This window comes from Melospiza melodia, chromosome 8 (assembly GCF_035770615.1).
Source record: "Melospiza melodia melodia isolate bMelMel2 chromosome 8, bMelMel2.pri, whole genome shotgun sequence".
Classification (NCBI taxonomy): domain Eukaryota; kingdom Metazoa; phylum Chordata; class Aves; order Passeriformes; family Passerellidae; genus Melospiza; species Melospiza melodia.
This window is the reverse complement of record NC_086201.1, coordinates 9,841,704-9,855,666: the sequence shown is the minus strand read 5'-3', so window position 1 is coordinate 9,855,666 and position 13,963 is coordinate 9,841,704. Positions and strand designations below refer to the sequence as shown.

The following is a 13,963-nucleotide window of genomic DNA, read 5'->3' as shown; positions in this document are numbered from 1 at the left end:
CCTTTTATAGAAGACAGGTGCTGGCTGAGGGAAACAGAACTTGATTGGATGCAGCCTCAGATTAAGCTGTAGTTTGAAAATCTCTAGTTATTTTAATTCCTCCTTCCTCTGTGCAGCTCTAATGTGGAGGTAGAGACCCTGTGATCACCATGAATGTGAAAACAGACAGACAGAGTCAGGCAGAAACCATAACACCTAGAGAGAAAAATATCAGTGTAATATTCCCATATAAGCAAGGGAAATCAGTAGAACTTACATCTAAATCTTGTTTTAGCCAATGTGTCAAAGCCAAGATTAAATTTTGGCTTCAGAGTTTCCTTTCTGGCCCTTCGGAACGTTGAGGGACCTTGTGTGGAACGTTTGAGGATAAATTTCAGTTCTTTATGTCTGCAAGTGGTATTTATCTGTAAAACAGTCACTGGAAAAAAAAATTGCTGAAGACATAGCAGACTATAGGTGACCCTATTATTATCCATGAAAGCACAAATAGAAAAGGAACCATCAGGGCTTTCCTGTGCCCATGCTAAGCTTTCAAGAACAGCAAATTCCCTCTTGGTCCTGGCCCACAAGTAAAGGGTTTGCTCCCATCTGCTGCCTGTAAATGGAAAATGTAACTGGAGGAGTATCTGCCCTGTCACATTCACATCTCCTTTCCCTTCCCCCAGTGAAAAGACAAGTCAGGATCTCTCTTGCTGTTTCTGAAAGGTGTATTGGGGGTTTTTTTGCACTGTATTCTGTATCCACTGCTGTACTACATTATCCAGAGGATACCAGGACATCACTAGCCATTGGTCTAAAACACTCATAATTCTGATTCAATTTGTCTGTAAATAATAGGGCAAATGCAGAAAATTAACTTGTAAAGGTCCAGGAGGCTGAATAACATCTCTGTTGATGTAAGTATAGGCAGGAGCAGGTGACCCTGCAGCATTAAAGGTGATTGCCAGCCTGTCTCCTCCAGAGAGCCCTTGAGATTGATGTGCATCTCCTCCCAAAGTGTGTAAGGTCACAGTGTCCACCACACAAGAAAGGATGATCCCCCTGCTCAAACTTTGTGCCAAGCTCAAACTTTGTGAGGAGCTGCAGGATTTCAGGGAGCAGAGGGGATGATTGTTGCACACACCTTCCCTCATCCCCCTGTGCTTGGCTTTGCTCCTCAGCAGCACACAGAATCACAGATGTGGAGTTCTTGCTCTTCTGCCTGCCTCAAAGCCCAGCTCTAACCCTGCCCTCTGCCTTGCCACAGGGACTCTGCTGTTTCCAACAACAAGACCCCCCACAACAGCTCCATCAGCCACATCGAGTCCGTCCTTCAGCAGCTCGACGAGGCCCAGGTACAGATGGAAGAGCTGTTCCATGAGAGGAAGATCAAGCTAGACATTTTCCTTCAGCTCCGCATTTTTGAGCAGTACACCATTGAGGTAAGAGCTGGCTGCAGGACCTGGCTGGGGGGAGCTGTGGGGGAGAGAGAACATGTGAACATACCCTGTGAGGGGACATCTTGCGCTGTTGGATTCTGCTCAGCTGTCCAGTGAGGGGGAGAGAGTTACAAGTGTGCTTTAATTCAGGCTGTTGGACCTAAAGCGTGCTTTAGGATAAAGTGCCAGAATGCACTGGAATAGCTGCATGGGTGCCTCCCTGACTATGCTGGGAATCTGCCTGCTTTGCAGAGAAGCTTCATGAGATGCTTGTTCTAACTCTGTTGACATGAGTCACTCAGGGATTTGGAAGTTCTGTATCACTTATTAGTGAGGTTTGTCTCTTCAGATACAAACAGATACATGCCTGTCTCTAGGCCACAGAGTGAAAAAAACATGTTATGCATTAAAGGAAAGGGTATTTAAAAGGTGCACTTTTTAGACACTGCAGTGGATTTATTTAAAAAGGAAAAAAAATGTCCCTTTGAAAATTAAAGGGATGTTTTTATGTCCTCATGCAAAAAAAGGTCTTTCAGTTCTGTTTTGTACTTCTGTTCTGGAATCAAAAGCACTGGATGGAAAATTCATCAAAATATTGGAGTAATCATGGTGTGAGAAATTTTAAAGATATTCCAGCCAATCTCAGTAATTACTTTCTGTAGTTCTGATAGGAGCTGAAAAAGGAACAAAATGGGTATTAACTTGTGTACAGAGTCTCTGAGACTGATGCCAGTACTGGTGTCCTTTGTGGGGTGTGTTCCTCCTGCTATATCCCCCTGGTGCTTGTTCAGTTCAGGGAGCACCTGTAAGTGTTTGAGGATGATACATTCCTGGAGGTATTGCTTGTAAATCTGTAGGTTTATTCATTATTTATTTATTTTTTGTAAATCTGTAGGTAGTCTCAAGGTGGGTGCTGGCAACTGCTGAGAGGTTTAGAATGCTGTGTTACATTTTGTGTTTAAGACATGACATGATAAATTACAGTGGGATAAAAGGCAGGCAGCAGGTGTCCTGTTTCCTAAAAGGTGTCCTGTTCTATTGCTGAATGGCAGACATAGGAAGCAGTGAGGAGTATCTGAGCTTCTCTGCTGTGACTGCACAGTGAGGTATTTCACTGCAGTCTGTCCTACAGTGCTTGTTAACTATGTAAATTAGAATAGTTTCGTTTACTTTCCAGTGATGTGCAGCCTCCTTGATGTTGAGAGGCAGAATTCCTTGTATTTGTGTATAAATCTATAAAAGTATCTACTTCATTTAAATATAGGAGATAACATACTCTTTCAGCAGAGTATGTTATTTCCTATATTTAAATAAAAGATACTTTTTATACATGTTGGTGTGGCATGGCAGATGCTGAATAATTGAGAGTTTTACTTCAAAGATGTAAATGGGTGTGAATGCTGTACTGGAACATACCCATAAATGGCATCTGTGTTTTCAAAAAAGAAGAAAGAGACAACCAATTTGTGCCTCTGGAGCACCCAAATGTGTTTCTAGACAGCATGTGGTGAACCCATGTGAGTTACTTATTAAGGTCTCAGCCTGTTTCACTGCAGATTCAAGTCTGAACCTATAATTGTTCTAATTTAAGTAAAAGTATTTTTTCAAAATTTAAACAAATCACTGTTCTCAATTTTTTTTTCTTTGCTAATAGTCTTTCAGTCAAAGAGTATCACTACCAGGCATTACTTTACTGATGGGGTTACCAAGGCATCAGGAGAGGATGTGACTTACATTATCCCCCTCACATGGGATACCAATATGGAAATGCTTTGTGGATACTTTTGATTTGTTTCTGCATGGATCTTACTTCTGTATGTTCACAGAATGGAGTGGCTGTGATACATTAAGATACTTAAAATTGGAAATGTGCTTCAGAATCTTCTAAAATCAGATTAGCAAGAAAGGATTTTAAAGAAAATCACTGTAGATTTGCTAATATTTTATCATATAACCATCTGAGTTCCCTCTGAAAGATTAATATTACAGGGAAATCTGAGAGCATGTTTCATAGAGAGTCTGTGGGCAGATGATTTTATTTAGAAAACTCCCTCTCTCAGAAAAATATTTTTTATTTTAGAATAATTTTGATAATTTTTACTGAAAACACAGTGAAAAATATACCCAGGTCAGTATCTTAAATTCTCTAAGTACAGTTAGTGCTTAAACAAGAAAGGCAGTTTGATGGATAATAAAACAAAGGCAGTTTGAAATAAACTGTTCAATAACACATGTATGCTATGCATTTCAAACAGCTGAATTGGCTCAAATTGACACAGTAATGGTGCTTAGAAAGTAGATTGCAGTCAGTTGCCTCAACTGTATAATGAAGATTCCAGTTCAGTAGGAAACTGTTACAAGAGTTAACACAATTATCTCATGCTGTTGTTGAGAAACAAAAAGATTTTTTCATCACCATAATTTAAAAGCATGTAATGTTTCTGGTGGTTGACTATTCCAAGCTCTTGAGGAAAAAAGATGGTGATGTTTGAAACAGGAAATTATTTTTTCTACTAAAGACAAGTAGCTTGAGCTATGACTGGAAATGTATTTAGGTTTTAATTTTCCATAATAACCTAGATCCTGCATAGATTAAGAATTGTGAAATAATGTGTACCAGTATGATTGATTGTCAAATTAATTTCTCCTTTTCTAGTCTAGATAAGCTCCCTTCCATCTGTCCAAAGAGCAGTGCCATATTGAACACGTCCTTAGTGAAAGACCTGTACCTGCTGCAGCTGTGTTAATCCTTCCTGCTCTCACACAAACTGCCGGCAAAACCTGAGTCCTCCTCCCGAACTTGAACATCTTTCTCTTCATTGCCATTTCTGCCTTGTCAAGCGCCCAGTTTCCCATTTCCCCCCTCAGATGTGTGTTCTTGGGTCTGTTGGTTCTTGTGCTCCAGAGAATCCCTTGACATGAGGACCCTTTGCATCTCTCTTGTGGAAACTGGAGGGATGCAGCTGTGGGAGCCCATCTGCTTCCAACAGCTTAAGGGAAGGCTGCATGTTAGAGCCCAGCCTCAGAAAACATCTCATGTTGTCTCTTTCCATCCAGTTTTGGTACTGAACATTTCCAACTCTGTTAATTTTCCCTGCTTCTCTCTATCTCTTTCTCTCTCTCCTTTCTAATTAATAATGCAAACAAAGTATTAGGATTTTTAAAAATTAACAAATGGCAAATGAGTGATTTGCCGTTTTGCTTAGGAAGTGCCTTTTGTTCTTTGGAACCAACCCTGCTTTGACTGTTCTCCACAAATATTGAAATATGTGCCATTGAACACATAACCCATTCCTCTGGCTCTCCTTCCTAAACTTACACTGTGCCCATCTGTTTTGTAGCCCTCCTGGTTTTTGAGCTTTTCTATAATCTTTGCACCTTGACAGAGGTTTGGAGTTCAGACAAACTTTAGGATTAATGATTACTGTACAATAAACACTTATTTCCATCTATTTAGGCATTATTGATCTTGTACTTCAGTGAAATCTGTCAACTATTGTTACATTTTGTCTTCAGGAAAAATATTTTCCTTTAAGAGAAGCCACCTGCCTATTTGTTTGGCAGGGCAGACCAGCTGTGTTCATTTAGGACTTTTAAGCCTCACAGGCAGCTTTTGTATTGCCCTGGACTCATGGCAGGTTTGGCAGATATGAATTTGGGTACAAACACACAGCCCCATAGCATGTGCTGCCTGTTCTTTCTTGCCTTAATCTCATTACATTGACTGATATTTACACTCTGGGTTCTCGGGGTAAATTATGAAATCCAAGCTATGGCAACACCTGAAAAGAGACATAACAGAAACATGAGAGACCCTGGCTGTCCCTGTGGGAGCTGTTCTGCCCTAAGTTTTAACACACAAAATGACAGCCCATCCTTTATTTAGGAAATGTGTCTAACTCTGATGCCTGATAGGTTTGATTCCTTTACCAAGCCACTGCACATTTCAAAACAACATGGGATCCTTGGGATTATATGGTTGGTCTTTCTATATGATACAGACTGATTGAGTTTGTGCAGCCAGCCAGGTAACTTGGGAGGTTTCCTGGAATGTGAATGTGGGAGCTGATCTGCTGTGAGGGAATCAGGAGCAGAGCTGGAGGGGTGAGGGCTGGCAGACATCAGCAGCTGTGCTGGCACCACACTGAGTGCATTTTACATACAAAGCACAGGTGTGCTCCTGAGTTATATCCTCAGGAAGATCTGTCAACTATGCTTTGTCCCTTGCTTCAGAAATAGTAATTTAAAGGCTTATTAACCGTTATTTGAGTGAATGCAAATTTACAGCAAAATGCTGAGTAAATGTATATGAACCAAATGGTATAATGCACTGAGTGGCAACCCCTAAAAAATTACTGCCATGCAGAGTCTTTCTGCATATTTTTCCCTTTAAGCTTTTGTAGAGAGATTACCAAATTCACCTGTAGGCCTCTGTAAAATGAGAACAGGAATGATCTCAGCCAATACATGTGCAGCAACATTTGTTGGTTACCTCAAAAAAACCTTCCATACCTGTAGGAGCACAGTTTGTGGTAACTGGGAGCAGGATGGCCAAGCCTCATCCCCAGTGGGCACAGCTGTGAGCAGCAGGTGAGCAGCACTGACAGCAATGAGCCAGGGAGTGCCCAGGGGCACTGAGCAACCACCAAAGGGAACAGAGGGCACACAGGTGCAGTGCATGAACTTGGGGGTATAAAAGGCTGGGCTAAAGAGCAAGGAGGGCAGATGCCTGTGGCCTTCTGGTGTGGTAAGGGTGAATGTTTAAAGCCTTCTGAAATTGTGTGCTGATACTCTGTGTGTCATGGCTGTCTCAACTGTGACATATGCTGTGACACTTCTCCCTTTCCTAGGAAAGTGGAGGTGTCCAGCTCCTTCCCTTGCATGTATTGTTTCTTTTCCTACAATGTGAGATGCCAGACAGAACCTGTTTTCTGTAGTCTTAGAGTGATGTGATTCTTACACCAGGACAGTCCTGAGAGGGATTAAGGGGGTTCCCACTGTACAGTATAAATTGGATCCTCTAAGCTGTTTGTTATATTTCAAAAAACCCATGATCACTAAAACCTTCACCTGCTGGATATCTAATTTTCCCCCATTCAATTTCTTTGGCTCCATTTCACCTGCTAATTACATTTTTCAGCCTTGATTTCTCTTGCTGCCTCTTCTGGCTGTTCACAACAATCCCTGAGCATGAGTTGTTAGGAGGAAACAGGAGCCAGCTTTCACAGCAGCTCATTTCACTGTTATTTACAACTCATTTGAGCATCCTATTCCAGGTTTATAATACTAGCTGTACCTTTCAAGAGTATTAGCTGCCTGCATGAAGGCACAAGATGTTTTGTAGCCCCCTCACTGACTAAGAGCTGACACTCAGATGTGAACTTCTTTATTAGAAATAAGTGTTACAGAGCTTTTGAGATAGATTTGAAAGAAATTTCCACCTTTTCTGTTCATAAGATGGGATCCTGTAATGTTTCTTGTTTAGTGGGTTTTTGTTTCTCTTTTCCTCCTAAACTGAGTTTTCCAACTGCATGTCCCTTCGTTTTAAGGGAAGGAATGCTCTAAGCTGTTCTGGGCACTCTGTGTTTTGGAACTGAATCCCATTGTTGCCCCAGATATTTTTTTGATTCAAAGGAGTCAAAAGCACTGGAGCAGAATCATCACTGTGACAGTCCTTTCACACTTCAGTGGCTCAGGTCCCCACTAAGCCAGTGTGGCATCTCTGTCTGTTGTCAAAAAACTGGGGTGACAGTGTTGTCATTTTGCACAGCTTCAGCCAAAGCCAGGGCCTGAGAAAGAGGAACAGCAAACTTTCTGCTGAAATGATCTGTAGAAATGACAGTTCCATTTACCCTTTCCCATCTCAGTCTGCTCCTAGACCCACTTACACTGTCACATCCATGCCTCTGCTCCTTCAGCCTGCTCTGAATGTTCTTACCCTTGGCATTCCTGTTGCACCATCTCTGGTGAGTGCCTTAGAGATCTGGTCTTACCTACTCTATTATAATTCCTCACTTTGTGCACTCACAGACATTCCCTCTGCATCCAGGATGTGGAATTTTTTTGTCCTTCCTTGATCAAATCCTACCTTTCATCCCATCCATCACCACTGTTAATCCCAGCTGTATGGCTGTCACCTTTTTTCTCTTGAAATGAGGTAGATCTTGTCTTTTCAATGCAGATCTGCTCTGTGCCTGTGTGACTGTTCTTCCTCTCCTGGCTCATCCCCATGCTCTACCCACTCTCCTCACCTTTGCTTCTCTTCCTACTTGCACCATCATTTTTGTTCCAACCTGCCTCCTACATTTGCTTATTCTTCCCAGGCATCTTTACTCTTTTTCAGATCCCTCTCAAGCCCACTCACTTTGTGTTGATAGCTTGTGCTCCCAGGATAGAACTTTCTTCCCTCCTCCTCATATGCCCTTCCTCAGCCCATACTTCAGAATATCAGCATCTCTGTGATTCATTCTCCACATAGCATTTATCTTCTTTCACTTGATTCCTCACTTCTCCTCTCCACTTCCTTCTACTGGCAAACAAAATTTTCTGCTTGCCATTAAACATGACTTTAGATGTTGAACACTGAATTAAGGCCAAACAAGCAGCATTCAAGCATCCTTTTGTAGAAAATCTCATCATCAGAACTATAAAAAAATACATACTTAAGGATTTAGATAAGAAATTGTTGGAGATGTACAATTGCCTGTGCAGCAGCTGGTCCAGCTCTGGCAGGCTCCTTGGCATAATTCAAGCTGCAATGTAGACATGAGGTGCCTGGGCTGCTCCTGTTGTCATTACTACTGCTGCTGCTTTTCACCTGTGTACTCTTCTCTGCAGCTGTCATTATTCTCCAGGACTGAAAAACATGTCCCTCTCCATTTGCTCATGTTTCCTGCTGATGTTGCAACATGACAAATCCAGGAGGCAGCAAATGCAGCAGGAGTGGGAATTTGGATATATTAAGTTGCTGCTTTAGGAGGATTCCTGCCTAAGAGCTTTGTGGTCTAGACTGTGGTCACTGTGTCTGCACGAACACAGACCTGGCTGCCATGGCTGTGTATCCACAACTGCTCTGGGACAGTCTCATGGAGCTCACACAAACCCAGCATTTAATCACATGCTCCACCCTTTATCTGATAGGGATATCTCAGATATCTCACTTCATCCTAGAGTGGCTTCTAGAAGCTGCCAGTGCTGCTTCTCCTCCCATTCTCATGGCATCAGGAGCATCTGTTTCAGGTGAAGCATCACAAAATGTGCTTGCTAGGCTCATTGGAATCAATACTTTGTTGTGGTTTTCTCCCATCAGTACTCCTGGGTTGTTTGACCTTCCCTTTAGTAATAGGGAGGTGTTTCTTGGCCACTGACCTCATATGACCCACAGAAAAGGAGGGTGGCCCCTTCCAAGGAATTGCTAAGTGTGTCTGACCATGAGTCACATGCAGCTTTTTTGTCCCCTGGGAACCAGGAGATAAGGCTGCTCCTATGCTAGTCTCGACCTTGCACTCCTGCTCCTGCTGCTCTCAGGACCCTTCTGCTTTGGTAAAATTGCTTTCTCAAGCTACAGCAAAACAGAGCAGAGCCCCAGTCTTCTATTACAGCAGGGCTTCCCTTCTCTCACTGCATGTGGGTGGTGCTGAGGTCTATTTAGAATCACTAACACTGGTAAATAAAGTGAATAAAATAAGAAATACTGTCAGTTCTTCCCACCTAAACACATGAACAGGGTAAATTAATCAGCAATTCTTCTTTGTCAAAAGGGAATAAAACAAGTTCATGGCCAAGTGACCCTCATTTATGAGAGAATTCCTGACAGAGGCCCAGTGCAATTGGATCTTGCTGCAGCTTAGGGGATAGGACATTTCTGTTTAATGCAGTCCAAGTTTTATCAGAAATATCAAGGCCTGACTCATCTGTGAAAGCATCAATTTTTTAGATTTGAAAAGTATATATCTGTAGTTAACAAAGCTGCCTAATTACATCTTCCTCAAGAAAAAGAAATCATTTTCCAGTACAAACCAGTACATTCAGACTCTGGCACTATTTCCAAATGGTCCTGTTTGAAGTACAGAAAATGCTGGGATTTTGAGACATTGTCTGTACAGAGAGAAAAGGAAATGTCCTAATGAGATATGCAAAGCAGCATGGTCTCTGGAATAGGGCACCAGATTGGGATTCAGGAAACCTGGGTTGTTATCACAGCCCTGCTATTGCTTCTTGCCTTAGTGTGCTTTAGAATCCCTGCTAGCCATCTGTTTGTTACTCAGAGCAATGTACCCAGCCTTCCTGTACCCACTTAGCCTGAGAAATTTGGTGTTGTTCCACCTCTTGCTGTGCCTGATTCCTTCCTCTCTTCCCCTGACCCAGCACAGGGGATGAGTGTCCCTCCTTCACCAGCCCTCACTCAAAGGCTCCTTCCCTCCCTGGTGGCTGTGCTCTTGGCCTGGCAGAGCTGGCACTCACTCTCACAGCTTTGTCACTGCTGGATGTGTCCAGAGCTGCTCAGGCACAGGCTTAGCCTCTGTTCCTGGCCCTGAGAATGTGACATGGAGCACCATGGACTGGCCTTGCATCCTGCATTGTTTATCAGCTTGCATCCCCACTGCCTGTACCATCCTTTCCTCCTTAGCTGGATCTGGGGAGTGTGGGTAATGGAGCAAAACCCCTTTTAGCTCCATTGTCCACAAGCAATAAAAGCAATAGTAGTCAGTGTCCCTTCTGCAGCCAAGTGGAGAAGTTACCAAGAGAAAGTTCTAATTCACTTATGTCACGTGCTTTTCCATAGAAAGAGCAGAAAGGAACTCAACATTAACACCAAACGTTTACATTTAACACCTGAACATTTACATTGAACTTTGTGTTACTGTCATGGCTGCAGGAACCTGTGCTCACTCTGAAGTAATTCTGTTGTTTGTAGCTTGAGATGAGGTCAAGATCACCTCAGTTCTGATTACTGTTAGCTCAGCATCTACCCCTAAATGTAAATGTATCTGGTAAAGCTCTTTTCCACCATCAACTTTGGACATTTTTCCCTAACTCTTAAGTCTGCCAATAAGTCTCCACAGTCCAGGGACTCCTGCTGTGATATGTGAATGAATCAGAGGCTGCTGGAATCAGGAATGGGGGCAAAGACAGTGGAGAGATAGCTATTATTTAAAGGTAATTGAGTGGAATGGGCAAAGGAACAAGCTGAAGAAAAATAGAAACCCCTCAGGATATCCACGCTCTGCCTTCTCTTCCGCAGATGCATCCCAGGTTCTTCACTGAGTAAGTCTGCTTTTCTGCTTCTCTCAAAAAAGAGCCTAAAACATGCACTTTTTCCTTCTAGTGCAAAACTCTGTGCTTTTGTCCATTCTAATGTGAGAAGGGCTGAGAACTGGTCCTTTTGGGTCCTCTTCCTAAGCCTGTGCTGCATATTATGTATGTTTTCTGGTAAGGAAAGCTGAATGGGAAATTCTGAATCTTGGTTCCTTAGGAAGTTAAACATCTCACTGCTCACAGGCCCTGAAGAGCACTTTTAGTGAGAAGCAGAGAATTTTCACCGCATCATAATGTGTACAAGTGGGAATGTAGAGATCTACTTTTAGCTCTCCTGAATTTAGCTATTTAGCTGAGGAATTGACCTATTAATCAGAATTAAGTCATTTATTTAATAATTTTCAATCCTTCTAAGACTTGTATTCTGCACTGCACAAGTTAATTGCCATTTCCCTTGTCCCCCCTCCCTCATTCATTGTCACTAGCACATTCTCTCTTTTCTGCCTGCAGCAGCAGAACTTGGGTTGAGGTGAGACTGGGCTGCTTAGGTGGGCACTAGATCTTGCTTTAATTGCACAGGCAAAACTGGAGGACTTTGATACCAGCTGGCTTCTGAGGAGAAAGATGTAAAATGCAGAAGATACAATAAATGGACTGCTAAAATCATCAGCCTGTGTGTCACAATTAGGAAGCAGAGAAAGCAAACAAGATTTTGCATGTTCCCAGGAGTTCCCAGTCAGGTCTTTGGTTACAGCCAGGTTTCATTTGTGAATCTGTAAATGATTCATCTAAACCTTGAGTGTGATGTTTCTGTGTTGTGCATTACATCTGTGATATGTAACATATAATGTGTTGCAAAATTAATGTTTTAGAAAAATTCAGTCCATTTTGGGATTGTGTGGTTGCAGGGTGTTTTGTAATTCTGGAAGCATTATTTTTTCATTTAATTTGAATATATTCAGAAAGATTTGTTCTACCATCAATGAGAATATAGTGGGTGTTCTCTTCTAGTGTCATTTGGGATATATAAGGGAAAAGAAAGGTGACAGTTTTTGTTGGACTGATAATCTTTTCATGGATCCTCACCTAAGAAAAATGTGAAGTATCACCATTAAGTGGGCAGGATCTGGAGTTTGAAGTTTTCTGGATCAGAGTCAAAATGCAAAGTATTTTCTGATCCAAACATTGTTTGAGAGTAAGCTATTTCATTGATCCTGAGTGTGTTTTCTGCCCATGAAGGTTACAGCAGAGCTGGATGCTTGGAATGAAGATCTGCTGAGGCAAATGAATGATTTCAACACTGAGGATCTCACTCTGGCTGAGCAGCGATTGCAGCGTCACACTGAGCGGAAACTGGCCATGAACAACATGACCTTTGAAGTCATCCAGCAAGGGCAAGACTTGCACCAGTACATCATGGAGGTCCAGGCTTCAGGTGAAAACAATTTGATCTCTATTTTACATGAAAAAAAAAAAAAAAAAAAAAAAGAAAAGAAAAAACCCAACCCCCAAAACACGTAGCAAGCCAAAATACCACATTACATATCAAATAAGCTTTTAACATAAGCAATAACTGTCTCCCCACTCTCTGAACTGTTCCACAGGTTTTGAGAATTTTGATTCAGGATTTTATTTAAAAACCTGCTGTTTCTTTGAGATTGAAACTCATTGAGGAAGTGAAGCTGAGTTTCAAATTTCATTCAGAAAGTTTCGCAGCTGCAGGATGGAATGTGTGAATGACTCCAAATTGGACAGAGAGGGGAGGGCAAGACAAGCTCCTTGTCCTTGCTCCAGCTCAGAAACAAGCACTGCAGTCAAGAGCTAAAGATCCTTGAGCTGGGCAATCAGACCTCAGGTCTGGATGCAGTCTAGTGGTTCTAGACTCCTAAGCTTGTTAATCTTACTGCAAATTGACTTTAGTGAGAGTCAAACTGACCAGATGGGCTGGCTTCATTCTCTGCAAACTGAAGTACCTATTCCCTGTTCCCCGTTTCAGGGTGCACACATGCCCAAGGGAAAGAGAGGGAGAGTAAGGGGAGAAAGAATCTAGTTATCCTAGAGTCCTCTGGGAAAGAATCCAAATATGAGAGCCTTGAAACCAGTAATGAAATGGAACTCTTGTTTCCAGCCAGTTCTGCTTGGAATTGTTTTATGTAAAAGGGGAATGTGATAAACCATACTGGAATTCTCCTTTACAGAGTGCATTTAAAGGTAGCAACTTGGGTGTAAAAATGCCCTTTGAGATGTGCTCTTAAATGGAAGTTTATATTCATTTTGGTAGGAAGTCTGTCTGATTTTGCTCTGCTTCTCAGCATAAGAGAATTTCTAATACATCCTAAGAGTCAAAAATTTTTTTTCCTTGGATTTTGCATCTGGAAAAGGGGTATCATAATTCAGATTAATCACTGCATAAAGCCCAGAAGTGAATGTTACTTATGTAGTGCTTTAACCTTCTAAAATGTTTGGAAAGATTGCAAAGCAAGAGCAGTTCCTGTTCTTTCCCTCGCTTGAAATAAAAAGGATTTTATGGTATTATTCTTTGGCAAACATTTTACCTCTAGGCACCTACCTTCAGAACAATCTGGCAGTATCCAGCCTGATTTGGCAGGCTGCACTCAACAGAGGCTTGAGGACTGCTTCAAGAGGATGTTGTGAACTAGATAATCTGGTGCATTCTGTGAGCCTCTCTGAGATCTGCCCACACAATGCCTGGCCCTGTGCTTCAGCCTCCCTGATTTCTGAGTTAAACTCCTCCTAAGACATTGGTTAAGATATTTGTGCTCTTTTGGCTGTTTGTGTTTTTCATTCTGAAGGAATCATGGGAGGTAAGAATATGATGCAGAACAGAGCACAATCAGGAGCCTCTGTGGCTGAGTTTTAGAAAATAAAAAATAAGTTCTGTGTTTGTCAAGAAGTTAGAAACAACTTCTTTTGGATTGCTGACAAAAGGTTAGCAACTCAATGAATTGACTTGTAAAATGTTTTTGTAAGATTCTCTGAGGCCACTTTCTATGAAGCCCTCCTAATAAAAATCCACTGCTCTCAAAAGCAGAGAAGCAGAAGTCCCATGGGGATGTAGAGTAACTGCAGTAAATCAAAGGTAATGGCCATGTCTAGTATACATGGAATGCTAAATGCTGGGAGAATGGAAAAATAAGGGAGGAAGGTAGTACTTGGGAGCCTACTGCTTCTTACTTCAGAAAGAACAGTTACCCTTAATAAAAAAGTGATTGAATTTTACTCCCTCTTGCTGAATCCTTTATCATAGCTATTCAGGGTATAGGGTA

General features: G+C 41.9%; 1 protein-coding gene across 12 annotated transcripts in view; it reads left to right on the top strand.

Moving 5' to 3' along the window:
• The window catches only part of KALRN (kalirin RhoGEF kinase), a 465,384-nt gene that overhangs the window by 286,090 nt on the left and 165,331 nt on the right, over positions 1-13,963 (top strand). For all 12 annotated transcript variants that reach the window (XM_063161744.1, XM_063161745.1, XM_063161743.1 and 9 more), the window contains exons 13-14: positions 1,247-1,421; positions 11,916-12,111. In XM_063161744.1, the coding sequence (XP_063017814.1) occupies positions 1,247-1,421; positions 11,916-12,111 (371 nt within the window). The remainder of the gene's footprint in view (positions 1-1,246; positions 1,422-11,915; positions 12,112-13,963) is intronic.